We start from the raw sequence: 18175 nt of genomic DNA, 5'->3' as shown, positions 1-18175 counted from the left end.
TACAAGCAACATGCAATCAACATACAGTTGGTATACAGTCAACATGCAATCAACATACAGTTGGTATACAGTCAACATGCAATCAACATACAGTTGATATACAGTCAACATGCAATCAATATACAGTTGATATACAGTCAACATGCAATCAACATACAGTTGATATACAGTCAGCATGCAATCAATATACAGTTGATATACAGTCAACATGCAATCAACATACAGTTGGTATACAGTCAACATGCAATCAACATACAGTTGGTATACAGTCAACATGCAATCAATATACAGTTGATATACAGTCAACATGCAATCAATATACAGTTGATATACAGTCAACATGCAATCAACATACAGTTGATATACAGTCAGCATGCAATCAATATACAGTTGATATACAGTCAACATGCAATCAACATACAGTTGATATACAGTCAACATGCAATCAACATACAGTTGATATACAGTCAACATGCAATCAACATACAGTTGATATACAGTCAACATGCAATCAATATACAATTAACAAACAATCAACGTGTAGTCAACATACAGCTTACATAAAGTCAAAATACAGCAGACATATTTCCATTGAACAAGAATGATCACCATGAAAATGTTATGAAGAATGTCGAATTCTCTTGGTTGCGTCCCTTGAACCACATTAGCTAGAATTAAAACAATACATTGAACGTATTGAGTCGCTAATTATTTAAAAAAAAAATTAAAATTGAAGTTTCTACGAAGACATTATAAAATAGATATATCACTACAAATCTCTTAACAGCCAGTCCTTACGGTTGTTTTACTTTGGGCCTCGATCTCTTTAAGACTTTTCCATCAGTTTCTTTCGAAATCCAGTCGTTGTCAATATAGAATGCAGGGAGCACCTCAAGTGTGACATATTTATATAATCCACCAAAATGTACAGAGATTGCTAAGATAAGTGTAATATTCTAAAACAAAAAATAAAGAAAAGATATAAACTACACTTGGTAAAGAATAAAATGTATTATCTTTTCTTCAATATAACGATGTCTTTGTATGACTTTTATTTAATACACGCATGTGGACATATCCACATTTCAACAAATACAAAGAATTGATAAAGAAATATACAAAATATGGAACGTAAAAAAAGAGATAAATTGAATAAAGACGAAACAATTCATATATAAAAGGTTCAAATGTTATTTACAAATCATTTAAAACCAGGGTGTCGGTCAATTATTTGTTTTACAACAGTTGTGTTTCTTTATTGAGTGTGTGTGATATTATGATTTTACACTAGTGTGTCTTTATATTATAAGTCTATGTTATGAATTGACTTTAGTGTGACGCGATGTTATAAGTCTATGTTATGAATTGACTTTAGTGTGACGCGATGTTATAAGTCTATGTTATGAATTGACTTTAGTGTGACGCGATGTTATAAGTCTATGTTATGAATTGACTTTAGTGTGACGCGATGTTATAAGTCTATGTTATGAATTGACTTTAGTGTGACGCGATGTTATAAGTCTATGTTATGAAATGACTTTAGTGTGACGCGATGTTATAAGTCTATGTTATGAAATGACTTTAGTGTGACGCGATGTTATAAGTCTATGTTATGAATTGACTTTAGTGTGACGCGATGTTATAAGTCTATGTTATGAAATGACTTTAGTGTGACGCGATGTTATAAGTCTATGTTATGAAATGACTTTAGTGTGACGCGATGTTATAAGTCTATGTTATGAAATGACTTTAGTGTGACGCAATGTTATAAGTCTATGTTATGAAATGACTTTAGTGTGACGCGATGTTATAAGTCTATGTTATGAATTGACTTTAGTGTGACGCGATGTTATAAGTCTATGTTATGAAATGACTTTAGTGTGACGCGATGTTATAAGTCTATGTTATGAATTGACTTTAGTGTGACGCGATGTTATAAGTCTATGTTATGAATTGACTTTAGTGTGACGCGATGTTATAAGTCTATGTTATGAATTGACTTTAGTGTGACGCGATGTTATAAGTCTATGTTATGAATTGACTTTAGTGTGACGCGATGTTATAAGTCTATGTTATGAATTGACTTTAGTGTGACGCGATGTTATAAGTCTATGTTATGAAATGACTTTAGTGTGACGCGATGTTATAAGTCTATGTTATGAATTGACTTTAGTGTGACGCGATGTTATAAGTCTATGTTATGAATTGACTTTAGTGTGACGCGATGTTATAAGTCTATCTTATGAAATGACTTTAGTGTGACGCGATGTTATAAGTCTATGTTATGAAATGACTTTAGTGTGACGCGATGTTATAAGTCTATTTTATGAAATGACTTTAGTGTGACGCGATGTTATAAGTCTATGTTATGAAATGACTTTAGTGTGACGCGATGTTATAAGTCTATGTTATGAATTGACTTTAGTGTGACGCGATGTTATAAGTCTATGTTATGAATTGACTTTAGTGTGACACGATGTTATAAGTCTATGTTATGAATTGACTTTAGTGTGACGCGATGTTATAAGTCTATGTTATGAAATGACTTTAGTGTGACGCGATGTTATAAGTCTATGTTATGAAATGACTTTAGTGTGACGCGATGTTATAATTTTGTCTCTGTTAAACACGAGTGTGTTTATTTAAATAAGTGTGTGATTTAATGAGCTGAACATGCCTGTCCTGATGCCTTTCCTGATGCCTGTCCTGATGTCTGTCCTGATGCCTTTCCTGATGCCTTTCCTGATGCCTGTCCTGATGTCTGTCCTGATGCCTTTCCTGATGCCTGTCCTGATGTCTGTCCTGATGTCTGTCCTGATGCCTTTCCTGATGCCTTTCCTGATGCCTGTCCTGATGTCTGTCCTGATGCCTTTCCTGATGCCTGTCCTGATGTCTGTCCTGATGTTAGGGATTTAAATTCACGTGACACGATTTTATAACTCGACGATAGTGCGTCGTGATGATATGATGTGACGTTTGTAAGTCGTGATGTTATGGTGTCATACTGGGACGTTGATGTGACTTTATGTTATGATGGTATATTGATGTATCCTGATGTTATGATGGTAGATTGGTAAATCGTGATGTTATAATAGGGCATGGGTGTGTCGTGATGTCCTAACGGAAAATTGGTTGTCATGATGTTATAATGTGATATAGTGTTACATGTGTCGTGATGTTATGATGTGATTTGTGTCGTGATGTTATGATGTGACTTGTGTCGTGATGTTATGATGTGATTTGTGTCGTGATGTTATGAGCTTGAAGTGAAGCAAAAAGATTTACATTAACATTGTGAAATTACATTTACAGTAAGAAGAAAAAAAAATATATTACAATGTAAGTGAAGCGAAAATATTTCTTTTCGTATTTTGTTTTTTTCTTTTTGGTTAAAATTTTTTATCATCTTAAGACATTTTGTTGACTAAAGTAAAGTACATCATTGCTTTTCTTACAGGGATAACACCACCTATTGTATGACAAACATGCAGGAGTACTTCATTTAAGTTTGCATGTAAAGGGCTTATACGGTATAGAGAATGTGTTAATGTTACGCCTTATATATCAAAATAATAACAAATGAAAATAGATTAGAAAGGAAAAGATAGCATAAGACAATTACAATAACTGCCTTAAAGGCATAGAGCAGAGTCTAACAGTTCTAATCTACTAGTAGCTAGATAACCTAGTTAAAATTGTTATTTACCTCCCTTAGATTGATCATTTATTTGTTTGGACATGATCTAGATTATTTATGGGGTAGGTAAGACTCTAGCCGAGAGCAATAGGAATGAAGCGGCCCTAGGATGAGAAAGAAAGCTGCCCCTTTCCGTTTAGACCAATAGCTCGTACAGACCTTCGACATGGCAACGAGCTATTGGTCTAAACTGCCCACAGTTTGTGGCGTTACAGGTCATTTTTCAGGCCTTCTTTTACGATTGGTCTCGGTTGTATGCACTGTCGCACCCACAGCTACGTCAGCCCCTGTTCTCCTACCGGAAGTTAGGGCTAGATGTGAAAGAATGCTGGGAATTTCATGACGCCGTAAGCATTTCTCAAGCTCTAGACTTAATATATTTTAGAATATTTTTTTCTGCTACTATATTTTACTATATGCCCATTAAAAATATACACTCAGTGAATTTACATTGATATTTAAAATAAAATAAAAAATATTGATTCATTTATCAAATATGGCACAATGAGGAGAGCTGTGTCTTTGAAGAACAAAAGTGGGAAACTTTGGCTGCTGCCCTTCTTACACTCCGGGTGAATCAGATCAGAGTAGTGATGGAATGAATAGTGAGGTGTATACATGAATGTCATCAGTGAAGATATTTTAGTTTCTTTTTGCTGTGAATGTTGAGAATGTTTCCATGGCAACTCTTACTATCGTTTCGTCTGTTGTCTGAGAAGCGGAAAATCAGCTTCCGGTCTTGTAAGGTCTACAAAATAAAATAAAAAGCACAATAATAAAACATCTTCCGCTTATAGAAAAGTACAAATCAAGTGACATAAATAGAAATAACATTTTCATTGTTTAAATATTGTTCTGGGAATGAAGACATAAAGATTTGCATGACAATGAGATTATTTCAATTAGATCATCAGCCAATTTCTTCAGGAAATTTCAATTTTTTTCTGCACTCTGGGTAGGTGTCACTTCCGGTAGCCTTTGCTCGTGTTATTACAGTTATTACATTTATTGCTTTGTTATCTGGGACTGGCGTTAGGGCCCTACTTAAATGTCATTACTTTCTTATCTGAGACTGGCGTTAGGGCTCTACTTAAATGTCATTACTTTGTTATCTGAGACTGGCGCTAGGACCCTACTTAAATGTCATTGCTTTGTTATCTGAGACTGGCGTTAGGGCCCTACTTAAATGTCATTGCTTTGTTATCTGAGACTGGCGTTAGGGCCCTACTTAAATGTCATTGCTTTGTTATCTGAGACTGGCGTTAGGTCCCTACTTAAATGTCATTGCTTTGTTATCTGAGACTGGCGTTAGGGCCCTACTTAAATGTCATTGCTTTGTTATCTGACACTGGCGATAGGGCTCTTTCAAATGTCATTGCTTTGTTTTATGACACTGGCGCTACGACTGCCAGATGGCACTGCCAATATTATATCTCTGTACATGCTACAAAATAGACTATTTGCTATATAAAGTCAATTAAAAACAAACAACTTACGCGATAGTAGAGTTGGCTGTAATGGACGATGTCGTTGGTTCGACTGAAATAGATGGATACAGCAGAACTAAAGAGATTTATTCTTGTAGAAGCTTTATGTTCATGGGAAATTATTGTACTCTTAAATAAATCAAACTCAATGTCCAAGTATTAGGGGAGTATTAGAGAGAGACAGAGACAGAGAGAGATGGACAAGAGATAAAGAGAGAGAATGACGAAAGGTGCTGTACTTTTCATTAACCTTGAGTAAACGTGGAAGAGAGAGAGAGAGAGAGAGAGAGAGACAGAGAGACAGAGGGAGAGCATTATATCTAACTTTAGAAGTTTGAGTTTAGCATACTCCTGGAAACAAAAATAATATATTGCTTTTTTACGCAATTTCGAAATCGCTAATAGATAGATAGATAGATAGATAGATAGATAGATAGATAGAAAGATATTACCTTGAGCAACTGGTATAGATGTTGGTTTCTGTGTCACGCGACTTGTATCATCAGCTCTCAACTGGTCTTCATCAACTGTTTAAAAAAAAAAAAAGATTCAAATAAGGGACATAATAGAGAAAAAGTTTCAATTTTATCTTATAATCAAATGATTGTTTACCTCCCTTGTGTTGGAACACTATTTTTTTCATGAACGTATCGACATATATACATGAAGTTTTTGTATTCACATTTTAAATGGATAATGATATTTGAACATTAAATATTTGTATATAAGATATTAAATAGAAGTTTATATAGCATTCAAATAAGTCATATTAATTTGTATATTATCAATGTTTCTATTTGTCTTTGGGTAATATTATCACCTATAAACATTGCAATCGAAGTTATATTATAAACTTTAAACCTAGCACTGATGTAGAAACTATAATTACAATCATCTCTCGTATATACATTTGAATGTCAGTACACCTGTAAAACATAGACATGTATCGTTCTTTTATTGACGTTATGAAATGAACAAATAATGTAATGAAATGAGCACATGCTTCAACATGTCCAGCACCAAAGCGGCTGCGCTAAAACGCCTTCCTCTGTGATAACATAATACATAAATATATTCAAACATTGTTTCTGGTCCCTGATTTCAATCACGTGAAAAGAAATCAAGAAAAGATAAGTACACACACGGGAGTCTCTTTATAGAGTAGTTTCCCTTTCAGACCTTGCGATCTATAGGGCGGATGCTTTTAGGTCATCTGTTTCTTTTGCCAACGGTTAACAAGCAGGGTGTCATGTGGCCAGTACAACGACCAACCACTTCTACTGTTACCCAACTCAAGTCAGGTACCAATTTGAGTTGGATGAACTCGGGGGCGCCCTAAAAATCCCGGAATTTAAAATCCCAGTCTTCACTCAAGATTCGATTCGACCCCAGGACCCCAATTTCGGAAGCGAAGCGCTTAACCACTCAGTCACCGAGCATGAGCGAAAGAGAAAAAGAGTGAGAGCGAGAGACAGAAAGACAGAAGAACTAAATATAGATCTAGCAGCTTAAAGGACTGAAAGATAGAGCGATAGAGTGAGCTTACTTGTGGGACAAATAAATAAAAGTTGAATGACAAAGACAAAGATAGTAGGAACATGATAGACAGAGAGAAAAGAGAAGAGAGAAATAAACTATTGAGAGAAAGAGGGAGAGAGAAAGTGAAGAGAGTCATCAAAAAGTAGATCTAATTGTATGCCTTTAAGAAGAAGTTAGAAATATTTAAATTACAGAGTAAGAGATCAATATAGGATGGATCCACTCTAGATTATGCATAGATTTGACAGGATAAGTAAAGGAGAGAGAGAGAAGGAGAGAGTGGGAGAGAGATAGAGAGAGAGAGAGAGAGGGAGGGAGAGAGAGAGAGAGGGAGAGAGTGGGAGAGAGAGAGAGAGAGAGAGGGAGAGAGAGAGAGAGGGAGAGAGAGAGAGTAAGAAAAAAGAGTAGAGAGATGGATAGATAGGGCAAATGAGTGCATCAGGCAGGAGTAGATGGCCAGCGAGTGGTTACGAAGGCCAGCCACCAAGCCAGCTCCAAGCCTTATGCTTCCTTGACCCGAGCTGTCACAACCTATTGTGTGAGCTAGCTAATGCAGATATCACTAAATCATTGCCATTGCCTATCTGAAATTGTAATCTTTCATTGAACCCTGTGACCGAGCTATGTGTGTGTGTGTGCGTGTCGGTGGTTTGTTGTGTTAGTTACTAAGTATGTGTGTGGTATTGTAAGAATACCCAGATGATTGTTAAAAATGGCAATGCCTGTTTCGTGATTATAATAGGTGCAGCTGTGCAACGGCTACATCCAGTGTTTTAATTTCTTCTGAATTTTAGTCAAATGAAATTTAAAAAAAAAATGCGATTTCAGATTATGAAAAAAGTGGTTCACAGTTTTGAGTTCGCTTCAGACAACAGTAAGAATCGATTTCAATAGTTTTTTTTTTTTTTTTTTTTTTTTTTTTTTTTTTTTTTTGCATCTCAATGCTAATGACTGACGGAAAGTCAAGCAAACAGACGGACGGACAGATAGCATAAAAACAATAATTATATTCCCTACGTTGACTGCTACATAGGTAAAAAAGTTCAGCTCTTGGAAACGGAATAAGTATATTTAAATCTAGAAAACAGGTTAAAAACGAGGGGACACTATATCACACTTTGATAAATGCACTATTTGTTTCTGACTTGAACGACAGACAAACAACACACATATGGAAAAAGTGGGGAATACAGGACAATTGAGTGAATCGAGGGATAGTTACACAATAAATTACTGTGAAAAAGTAAGTAAACTATTGACAATAGGTAGATTTGCTCAGACATAGATAGAAGTCCTCCCTCACGTTCTCTGGCAAGCTCTGTCTTAAGAAATAGGTCATGCGTGACTTCTGCAGCCTTTTCCCAGCTGGTGCCTTTCTTTTCGTTTTCTTCTTTTTGGCATCTAGGTTGTGGCTGATTTCGGTAAACCTGTTTCGTCTATATGTCCAGCGTATCTTCTTCAAGTTCGGTCACCATCTCACTCAGAGAACGTGCTGCCGTTGGGGAAAGGACTTCTCTTTTGGTGGCATGATCTCGGTATGTTCTTCTTTGATTCTTTCCCATAGGTCTTTGCTGCACCACGCTCAGTCTTTGTGGCTGACTTTCACGTCTCGCAAGCGTGTAGGTGCTCTCTTCGGGAAAAGGAGTAGGATCTAGGTTGCCAGGCTGATTTGTTTGCCCAGCCCAGCTAGACTGTGGTTTCTGGAAGACGGCGTCCTGCTTTCCCTTTTCAACATGCAACATCGTGATGTTCATCTTCATCACTTGAGATACCGCTGCCTAATTGGGTGAACTATAAATAGAGTAATACCAAAACAGGTATATAATTGTCTTATCTTTTCTTATAAAATACATACGTTACTTTTAAAAAAGATGATTTTGTCCTATGCGTCATGCATCTAGTCATGCATGTTAACCAATGACTTAAATTCTGCCAAGTCATTGGTTTTCCAATGATAAAACATGGCGGTGTTGTTTTTGTTTTTAAATTGTATTCAACGCCCTGTTCCTCCCTCGTATTACACGCAGACGACATAACAAGTATTCTCCCCCAACACAAGCCACCTCTATTCCTCAACCAGGCAGAGACAGCTTAACTTCTCATCACACGCGGACAGCCGCGCCTTTCATTAAGATTTATGTTCAATCATCGTCTGCTTCCCTAAGCTTTGTAAGCGGAGGAATATGTGTTAGCGGAGGAATATGTGATAGCAGAGGAATATGTGTTAGCGGAGGAATATGTGATGGCAGAGGAATATGTGTTAGCGGAGGAATATGTGTTAGCGGAGGAATATGTGTAAGCGGAGGAATATGTATTAGCAGAGAAATATGTATAAGCAGAGAAATATGTGTAGCGGAGGAAAATGTGTTGGTGGAAGAATATGTGTAAGAGGAGGAATATGTGTTTGCGGAGTAATATTGGTGTTGTATGGTCTCTATGTATGAATGTTATTTATTTTTTCCTTTAAGTTTAAATCTGCTTTCGAAAGATTGCACTGCCTGTTTTTAACGATGGCCCTGTGTTGGCTTCAGTGTTAACAAGCTAAAGCATTTGGATCGATCTATGGCATCTTCCTATTCCGATGATGTAACCGCCTGAAAATGTGGAGGTACCGACTGTCCAGCTCACGGGTACCAATGGCGACTCACTTCTTAAACTGCAATTTACATCTTCATACTTTCACGAATATCTTCGTCTCAAAGAGAAACAAAAATCAGCTAACATGTCGTTATTTTTTTTTATTATTGAGTTCGCCTCCCTTGGCCTCTCTCCCGGCGTAAGGTTGGTCTGTGGTTTAAATTGTCTCCCTTTTATTCTGCCTGTTTATATTTTTTTCTTTCGTTTCATAATTGTATGCAAATAGCTTGCTGACTAATTCACACTTTCTCAATCACCATGGACTAAATACTGACAGTAATAGACGATAAATGGGACAAACTGATGCCTACGTTGCTGTAGTATAGTACATTATGTGCAAATCTATAATCATATATCAATATAGTATAAATAGTAAGTCAACCAGTAATGGTCTGTTAGAAGGCAGTGATCTTGACACATCATATTCAGAATGTAGGGGATATACTTATGTTATAGACTACACCCTTATGCTAGACATTATACACTAAATTTTAAAAAAAATGTTGATTTTAAAATAGGCTGTAGGAACGTTTTTGATTTGCATATTTTTGGCCTTATTAAGTTTCTTTTTCTATTTCAGTTGGAGCCACCCTATTCACTTCGCCTAGTGCCACCAATTACATAAGGCCGGCCCTGATATTTATTTATTTGTAGGTATACCCGTACGACTTACTGTAAGACTTAAAAGAATTCTTTAGTATGAACCATGAAATGTTACAAAAACACAATGGCAGTACGTCATTAATTACTCAAGCATTCATCTTAAAACTTACCCAAAATAACCTAACCTTACCACACATTATAAACAAATTTAACAAAAAAAAAGTTTTTTAACCCCAGATTCACTGAAATATTTAAAGAATGAGAAATTGTGTGCGCTGGGAATTCAACTAGATGTGCTTCTTTGACGTCAACACCGTCCGACTTGTGATCCAAATTTAATTTAGAGATGTCCGTGTGTGAGAGTGTGTGAGAGTGTGTGAGAGTGTGTGACTCTTATATCAAACCTTCTATCAATTCCCCCCCCCCCCCCGCCTTTATCCCCCTTTCTCGTATCTGGACGTTTTAGAGAGTTAAAAGGAAAAAGGGAAGGAGAGACCAGAAAGACAGAGACAGACAGACAGACAGACAGAGAAGGAGATTAATAAATAGTGGTAAGTATATAAAAGAGAAGAAAAACAAATCAAAAGACAAAGACATGAGAATACATCACTAGAAAGTGCTCTGCCTCTGACAATACATCACTAGAAAGTGCTCTGCCTCTGACAATACATCACTAGAAAGTGCTCTGCCTCTGACAATACATCACTAGAAAGTGCTCTGCCTCTGACAATACATCACTAGAAAGTGCTCTGCCTCTGACAATACATCACTAGAAAGTGCTCTGCCTCTGACGTATTTCTACACGAACAAGCCCTATTACATGGAACAATGAACATCTCGCCCAAAGAACAATAACTGCTCAAAAAAAGAAATAAACACGAACCGAGTTACTCCCTCGCCATTACCAAATTAATTTGCCTCGTTATGCAATTAGGATAATCACCACGTGCAGTTCACGTCAGCATGCCTGAACAGCCAATGGAAGGAAGGCTAATAGCACGTGCCTCTTGCTACGACAAGGGCAATATTGATTTTTTTTTTTCACCAAAAAGTGCGCATACAAATAGCTACATTATAGATAAGTGGACCAACGTAGCAGACGACAGGAAATGTCTATGTATTGACCTCAGTACGAAGTGTATGAACTTTTCACGGTGTCACTTGGGGCAATGAGGTTCCTACTAGCTTATTGTCAAACCCATTCTTATTGTGAATGCAATTTCGGTACTAATTTTTCATAATGACATCTTGTTTCATTCTAAATTTTCATCCATTCAAGTGCACTTCCTGTGATGCGGAGTGGTGAGGGCTTGAGCAGACGGTATGAATACTCTGGCGTTCGTAACTAGTACCTTTGTATTATAAAGTTCGATGTGCTTCTACCCATATAGAAGCATTAACTCTTTCTCTCCTAACTGACGATACCAACGTTGATTCCACCAGAATGTGGTAAATTATTACGGAGAGAAAGAGTTAATTACCTAACCACAGCTTCCCTGGGTCGGACACCTATCCCGCATGGGAGACGATCTCATGCCAAATGCGATCTTCTTTGGCGAGCTTAAAGGAGGACATCGTAGAAGAGCTGCCAACTGTAAGCATGATAAAGATCCACTCAGGCGCCATTTCGCCTCTCAGGCATAGAGGAAAGTAGCTGGCAGCAGATGGCCTCTGAAAGAGACGGAAAGCTTTCACAAAGACCGCGGGTACCACATTAGAGCCCCAAAGAAAAACGTTCATCGAAGACAGGTGAAGAAGAATTCAAGAAAATTGCAATAGACCGCCGACGGACAACGGCCTTGTCTGCATGAGATACGGAAAAATATCAATCTCGAACAAGGGAAAAAAATCGTACAAGACTGATGTGGTGGTATAAGTTGTAGGGCCTATTAGTCCTAAACAATTTATTATCGATAGTGAGAATTATGAACGATTTGTCAAGAAATTTAGATCCAATATTAGCCAGAGAGCGAGTTCAAACAATCGTTTGGCGCTAATATTTTTTTTTTACAAAAAAATCAGAAACTGTTTATTAACGGTAATCAGATTGTTGCGACTTTTAAGAAAGAAAATTGTTGTAAATCTGAAGAGCTATTTCAAACAATATTTCTGGTGTTAATCTGTTAATCTGAATGTCCGGGACAACCAAAGTAAGACCACTAAATACCATAAGCGGTTTTTCCATGTACGATACCGTTAAACAAACAAAAACAAACTTAAAAAAAAAAAATTGATTATCCGAAAAAATGTGGTATCTACAAACCACAAAACAGAAGACAATCAGATTTTTCAAAGTTCTCGCAGTTTTTTAGATGTAAACGAGACCGACTGACAGACAGACTCCATTAAAGGGGACGCTGAAAATTGAAAAACAAAAACATCTAAAAATAACTCAAGTTTGTAAGTAACATACATCCTAAATGTTCATCGGAATAGTTCAAAGACATAGTGACTTATTAGAACCTACAATTTGTGTTTACTGATACCTATCTATATATAATTCTCTTCATGATTAAGAGTTTGGACACTAAGTAATAGAAAGATCACACTTTTATTTCTGCAAGTCGGACGGACTAGAGTTACCCTTCGAAATTTTAGAGTCGAAAAAAAAGAGGGGGGGGGAGAACAACTAGTAATCTATAATTCGACAAATGCAAATGTCGTCTGCAAGTACACATCAATCTATTACAAAATCACAAACGCATATTGTCCATTTCTGGTGCTGAATGAACGAATCTTTCCCTCATCATTCATTGCAAACACTCCACAATCCCAAGAGAATTCAATATCGGGCCGGACCACCCTCTCACGCCATATTGGATGACTTGTATCACGTGATTATTCCAAACAACCAATAGTTTTCTGTAATTCCTCCCTCTCTTCCCAGCGTGAATTTCATATTTTCTTTACATCCGGGTATTTTTACATTTTGTTGTTGTGTCTTCTTTAATCTCATTATATCTTCATTTTTTAATCTCACATTTTGCTCCACGTGCTGTGTGTGTGTGTCTCTCTCTCCATAATCTCTTCTTTTCTTCTCTATCTCTTTATCTTTCTTTCATTTATTTCCCTTTGCCAAAGTTTCTCTCTCGCTTTCTTTTCTGATTTGTTGGCAAGGCTTGATTAAAGGAATCAATATAGGGAGGCAGTCAAAGGATTTAAGAATGAGAAGTCAACCAATGAGACATGTGGTTTGTTGTTTTACATGTTTCGGATGTTCCTTCAGAGTTGAAGATAGTTTACTTCCTAGTCCAGACCTCCCGCAGGACGACGGGGGATGGGAGGGAGCAGGGTTTGAACCCACCGGGACCATCGATAAATCCAAACGACAGTCCAGCGCGCAAACCGCACGATCAGGCAGCCAATGGAAAGATTTCCTAAGGTTGTGTATGGTCCTTAAGGACTCTATGTGTCCTTGTTCATCTTACTCTGAAAGAAATGCACACAGACACACGCACACACTAACACACACACATTCAAGAGATTCTGGCTTATCTTACAGAAATAATCAATTTAGGGTGTTTAGCTAAGTGGCATAAATCTCTTCACTGCTTTACAAGAGGCTCGAGTTTGAATCCCGATGTGGAACAGTCATTTTTAATTAAGATTTGTCTGGGTTGCCTGAATCAGCCAGGAAAACCAGAGTTTAAGTCCTAGATCAACACGCATGACTAGATGACACATGAATTGCGAATGTCGTAATTATCTTTTTTTTTTAAGTAATGTCTGTAATCTATAAAATAAGATAAGACAAGATAAGATAAGAATAAGAGACTAGAGAGCTAGGAACATGCTAGGGCAAAAAGGACTTATTATATCAAAGAGATTAGACCATAGCGCTCTATGCATGCTAGAAGCAGGCCGCTTTAAGCTTGCTAGTAGCACGAAAAACGCATTATACAAGGAAGTTTGTGCCAGAATGTTCTATGCAAGCTAGTAGCTGGAAGAACGCATTATACAAGGGAGTTTGTGCCAGAATGTTCTATGCAAGCTAGTAGCTGGAAGAACGCACTATACGAGGGAGTTTGGGCCGGAATGTTGTATGCAAGCTAGTAGCTGGAAGAACGCACTATACGAGGGAGTTTGTGCCAGAATGTTCTATGCAAGCTAGTAGCTGGAAGAACGCACTATACGAGGGAGTTTGGGCCAGAATGTTGTATGCAAGCTAGTAGCTGGAAGAACGCACTACACGAGGGAGTTTGTGCCAGAATGTTCTATGCAAGCTAGTAGCTGGAAGAACGCACTATACGAGGGAGTTTGTGCCAGAATGTTCTATGCAAGCTAGTAGCTGGAAGAACGCACTATACGAGGGAGTTTGGGCCGGAATGTTGTATGCAAGCTAGTAGCTGGAAGAACGCACTATACGAGGGAGTTTGTGCCAGAATGTTCTATGCAAGCTAGTAGATGGAAGACCGCACTATACGAGGGAGTTTGGGCCAGAATGTTGTATGCAAGCTAGTAGCTGGAAGAACGCACTATACGAGGGAGTTTGGGCCAGAATGTTCTATGCAAGCTAGTAGCTGGAAGAACGCACTATACGAGGGAGTTTGTGCCAGAATGTTCTATGCAAGCTAGTAGCTGGAAGAACGCTCTATATGAGAGAGTTTGGGCCAGAATGTTCTATGCAAGCTAGTAGCTGGAAGAACGCTCTATATGAGAGAGTTTGGGCCAGAATGTTCTATGCAAGCTAGTAGCTGGAAAAACGCACTATACGAGGGAGTTTGGGCCAGAATATTCTATGCAAGCTAGCAGCAGGAAGAACGCACTTTACAAGGGAGTTTGGGCCAGAATGTTCTATGCAAGCTAGTAGCTGAAAGAACGCACTATACAAGGGAGTTTGGGCCAGAATGTTCTATGCAAGCTAGTAGCAGGAAGAACGCACTATACAAGGGAGTTTGAGCCAGAATGTTCTATGCAAGCTAGTAGCTGGAAGAATGTACTATACGAGGGAGTTTGGGCCAGAATGATCTATGCAAGCTAGTAGCAGGAAGAACGCACTATACGAGGGAGTTTGGGCCAGAATGTTCCATGCAAGCTAGTAGCAGTTCTGAGAAAGCAAACAGCAGAAGCGACGCGCTTTGAAAAAATCGACTGAAAGCAGAACTTATTGGTTAACGGCAAAGACGGCACTTTTATGCACCCTGGGAGAGGTGAAGCAAACGTTTATGTGACGCCCCTAATCGTTAAGTAAAATGACTCCATATGTTTAAATCGAAGTCCAACACAAAGTGATGAGCAGAAGGAAAGAATAGCTGATTGGGTTATCATATATGCGGCCCTTGAATCACCAAATAGGATACAAGCCTAGGCTTGAAGTTCATGACTGGCACATTTGGAACGAGCCAAACATGCGCGGCAGAGATAAAGTGGCTCCATCGTCATAACGAGATAACGCGCTTGTGCCTTTGGCTCCATCGCATAACGAGCGAACGCGCTTGTGCCTTTGGCTCCATCGGAATAACGTACGAACGCGATGTGCCTTTGGCTCCATCGGAATAACGAAAGAACGCGCTAGTGCCTATGGCTCCATCGGAATAAAGAAAGAACGCGCTAGTGCCTTTGGCTCCATCGAAATATAGAAAGAACGCGCTAGTGCCTTTGGCTCCATCGGAATAACGAAAGAACGCGCTTGTGTCTTTGGCTCCATCGGAATAACGTGAGAACGCGCTTGTGCCTTTGGCTCCATCTGAATAAAGAAAGAACGCGCTAGTGCCTAAGGCTCCATCGGAATATAGAAAGAACGCGCTAGTGCCTTTGGCTCCATCGGAATAACGAAAGAACGCGCTTGTGCCTTTGGCTCCATCGGAATATAGAAAGAACGCGCTAGTGCCTTTGGCTCCATCGGAATAACGAAAGAACGCGCTAGTGCCTTTGGCTCCATCGAAATAAAGAAAGAACGCGCTAGTGCCTTTGGCTCCATCGGAATAAAGAAAGAAAGCTTGTAAGAACATTAAAGAACTAGAACGATAATTCCGCAGTTAGACCTTGCAACCTAAAAATTATCATGCTGGAGTATTAAGATTTTACCAGTTATTCAATACTTTTGTATTTATAAAACTAGAAAAAAAATTAAACATACAAACATTCATTATACGCAATTATAAAATGTCTTCATGTATTTAATATATTTTATAATAACAGAGCATTTTTTTTTAACATATGAGGGCATACCAGATTCTGCATTAGTAAAAATGAATTAGAGTTCGAGGCAGGCTGAGTTCCAGGCAGGCTGAGTTCGAGGCAGGCTGAGTTCCAGGCAGGCTGAGTTCGAGGCAGACTGAGTTCCAGGCAGGCTGAGTTCGAGGCAGGCTGAGTTCCAGGCAGGCTGAGTTCCAGGCAGGCTGAGTTCGAGGCAGGCTGAGTTCCAGGCAGGCTGAGTTCCAGGCAGGCTGAGTTCCAGGCAGGCTGAGTTCGAGGCAGGCTGAGTTCCAGGCAGGCTGAGTTCGAGGCAGGCTTATGCGATAAAATATACTCACCAGTGAATTGAGCTCTTATCAATTAATCCAACAAAACCACCACTTTTTGTCGGTTCTTTAGTTTCAGGATCTATTGTCACCTCATCATGGTTGCTGAGTAAACATAATGCTATACCTAGCAATCGCTAAGAGGTCTTGCTGCTCGCAGCGACAATAAGTGTCGGTACTGACTTAATAAGTGGTTAGAAAGGAACTATGTGGAGACCCCCCCCCCCCAAACCTCGGAGTCCCGGGGAAACGGTTAGTGAGACAACACTGCTAATGTTAAATGAAATGTTAAGACAATTTGTCTTTTTGGGAAGGAAAATATCAGCAAACGGCAAACTAGATGATTAGGTAGACTTCTTTGTTTTCGGAAGACTTCCTAGTCTATATTCCACAGGAAAAAAGCTATGCTGTCTGGCATAAATTCATCAGGTGAACTTATTCGACCACATGTCAGAAGTTTGAAATCCTACAGTTATTTCATATGAATAGTATCTACGCCCAAAGCAAAACGTCCTAATTTCGATTTTTGGGAAAACATTGTCCTCATATAGCAGTTTACAAAACTGTAATGAGTCGGGAAACATTGTCCTCATATAGCTGCTTACAAAACTGTAATGAGTGGGAAAACATTGTCCTTATATAGCAGTTTACAAAACTGTAATGAGTGGGGAAACATTGTCCTTATATAGCAGTTTACAAAACTGTAATGAGTGGGGAAACATTGTCCTTATATAGCAGCTTACAAAACTGTAATGAGTGGGAAAACATTTACCTCATATAGCAGCTTACAAAACTGTAATGAGTGGGAAAACATTTACCTCATATAGCAGCTTACAAAACTGTAATGAGTGGGGAAACATTGTCCTTATATAGCAGTTTACAAAACTGTAATGAGTGGGGAAACATTTACCTCATATAGCAGCTTACAAAACTGTAATGAGTGGGGAAACATTAACCTCATATAGCAGCTTACAAAACTGTAATGAGTGGGGAAACATTTACCTCATATAGCAGTTTAAAAAACTGTAATGAGTGGGGAAACATTTACCTCATATAGCAGTTTAAAAAACTGTAATGAGTGGGGAAACATTGTCCTTATATAGCAGTTTACAAAACTGTAATGAGTGGGGAAACATTGTCCTTATATAGCAGTTTACAAAACTGTAATGAGTGGGGAAACATTAACCTCATATAGCAGTTTACAAAACTGTAATGAGTGGGGAAACATTTACCTCATATAGCAGTTTACAAAACTGTAATGAGTGGGGAAACATTGTCCTTATATAGCAGTTTACAAAACTGTAATGAGTGGGGAAACATTAACCTCATATAGCAGTTTACAAAACTGTAATGAGTGGGGAAACATTTACCTCATATAGCAGTTTACAAAACTGTAATGAGTGGGGAAACATTGTCCTTATATAGCAGTTTACAAAACTGTAATGAGTGGGGAAACATTAACCTCATATAGCAGTTTACAAAACTGTAATGAGTGGGGAAACATTGTCCTTATATAGCAGTTTACAAAACTGTAATGAGTGGGGAAACATTGTCCTTATATAGCAGCTTACAAAACTGTAATGAGTGGGGAAACATTGTCCTTATATAGCAGTTTACAAAACTGTAATGAGTGGGGAAACATTGTCCTTATATAGCAGCTTACAAAACTGTAATGAGTGGGGAAACATTGTCCTTATATAGCAGTTTACAAAACTGTAATGAGTGGGGAAACATTGTCCTTATATAGC

General features: G+C 38.2%; 1 protein-coding gene across 1 annotated transcript in view; it reads right to left on the bottom strand.

The window, feature by feature from the left end:
- Window positions 1–1962: 1962 nt before the first annotated feature.
- LOC106065341 (uncharacterized) overlaps window positions 1963–18175 on the bottom strand; it is an 88328-nt gene continuing 72115 nt past the window's right edge. Inside the window, exons 3-5 of the mRNA XM_056015872.1 lie at window positions 5637–5711; window positions 5194–5236; window positions 1963–4445 (exon numbers count right to left, since the gene is read on the bottom strand). Coding sequence (XP_055871847.1) covers window positions 4424–4445; window positions 5194–5236; window positions 5637–5711 — 140 coding nt within the window. The 3' untranslated portion in view covers window positions 1963–4423. The remainder of the gene's footprint in view (window positions 4446–5193; window positions 5237–5636; window positions 5712–18175) is intronic.

The sequence above is a fragment of the Biomphalaria glabrata genome, chromosome 17 (genome assembly GCF_947242115.1).
Source record: "Biomphalaria glabrata chromosome 17, xgBioGlab47.1, whole genome shotgun sequence".
In the NCBI taxonomy this organism is placed as follows: Eukaryota; Metazoa; Mollusca; class Gastropoda; family Planorbidae; genus Biomphalaria; species Biomphalaria glabrata.
The sequence above is the reverse complement of the archived record's forward strand: the minus strand, read 5'-3'. Positions and strand labels throughout refer to the sequence as shown.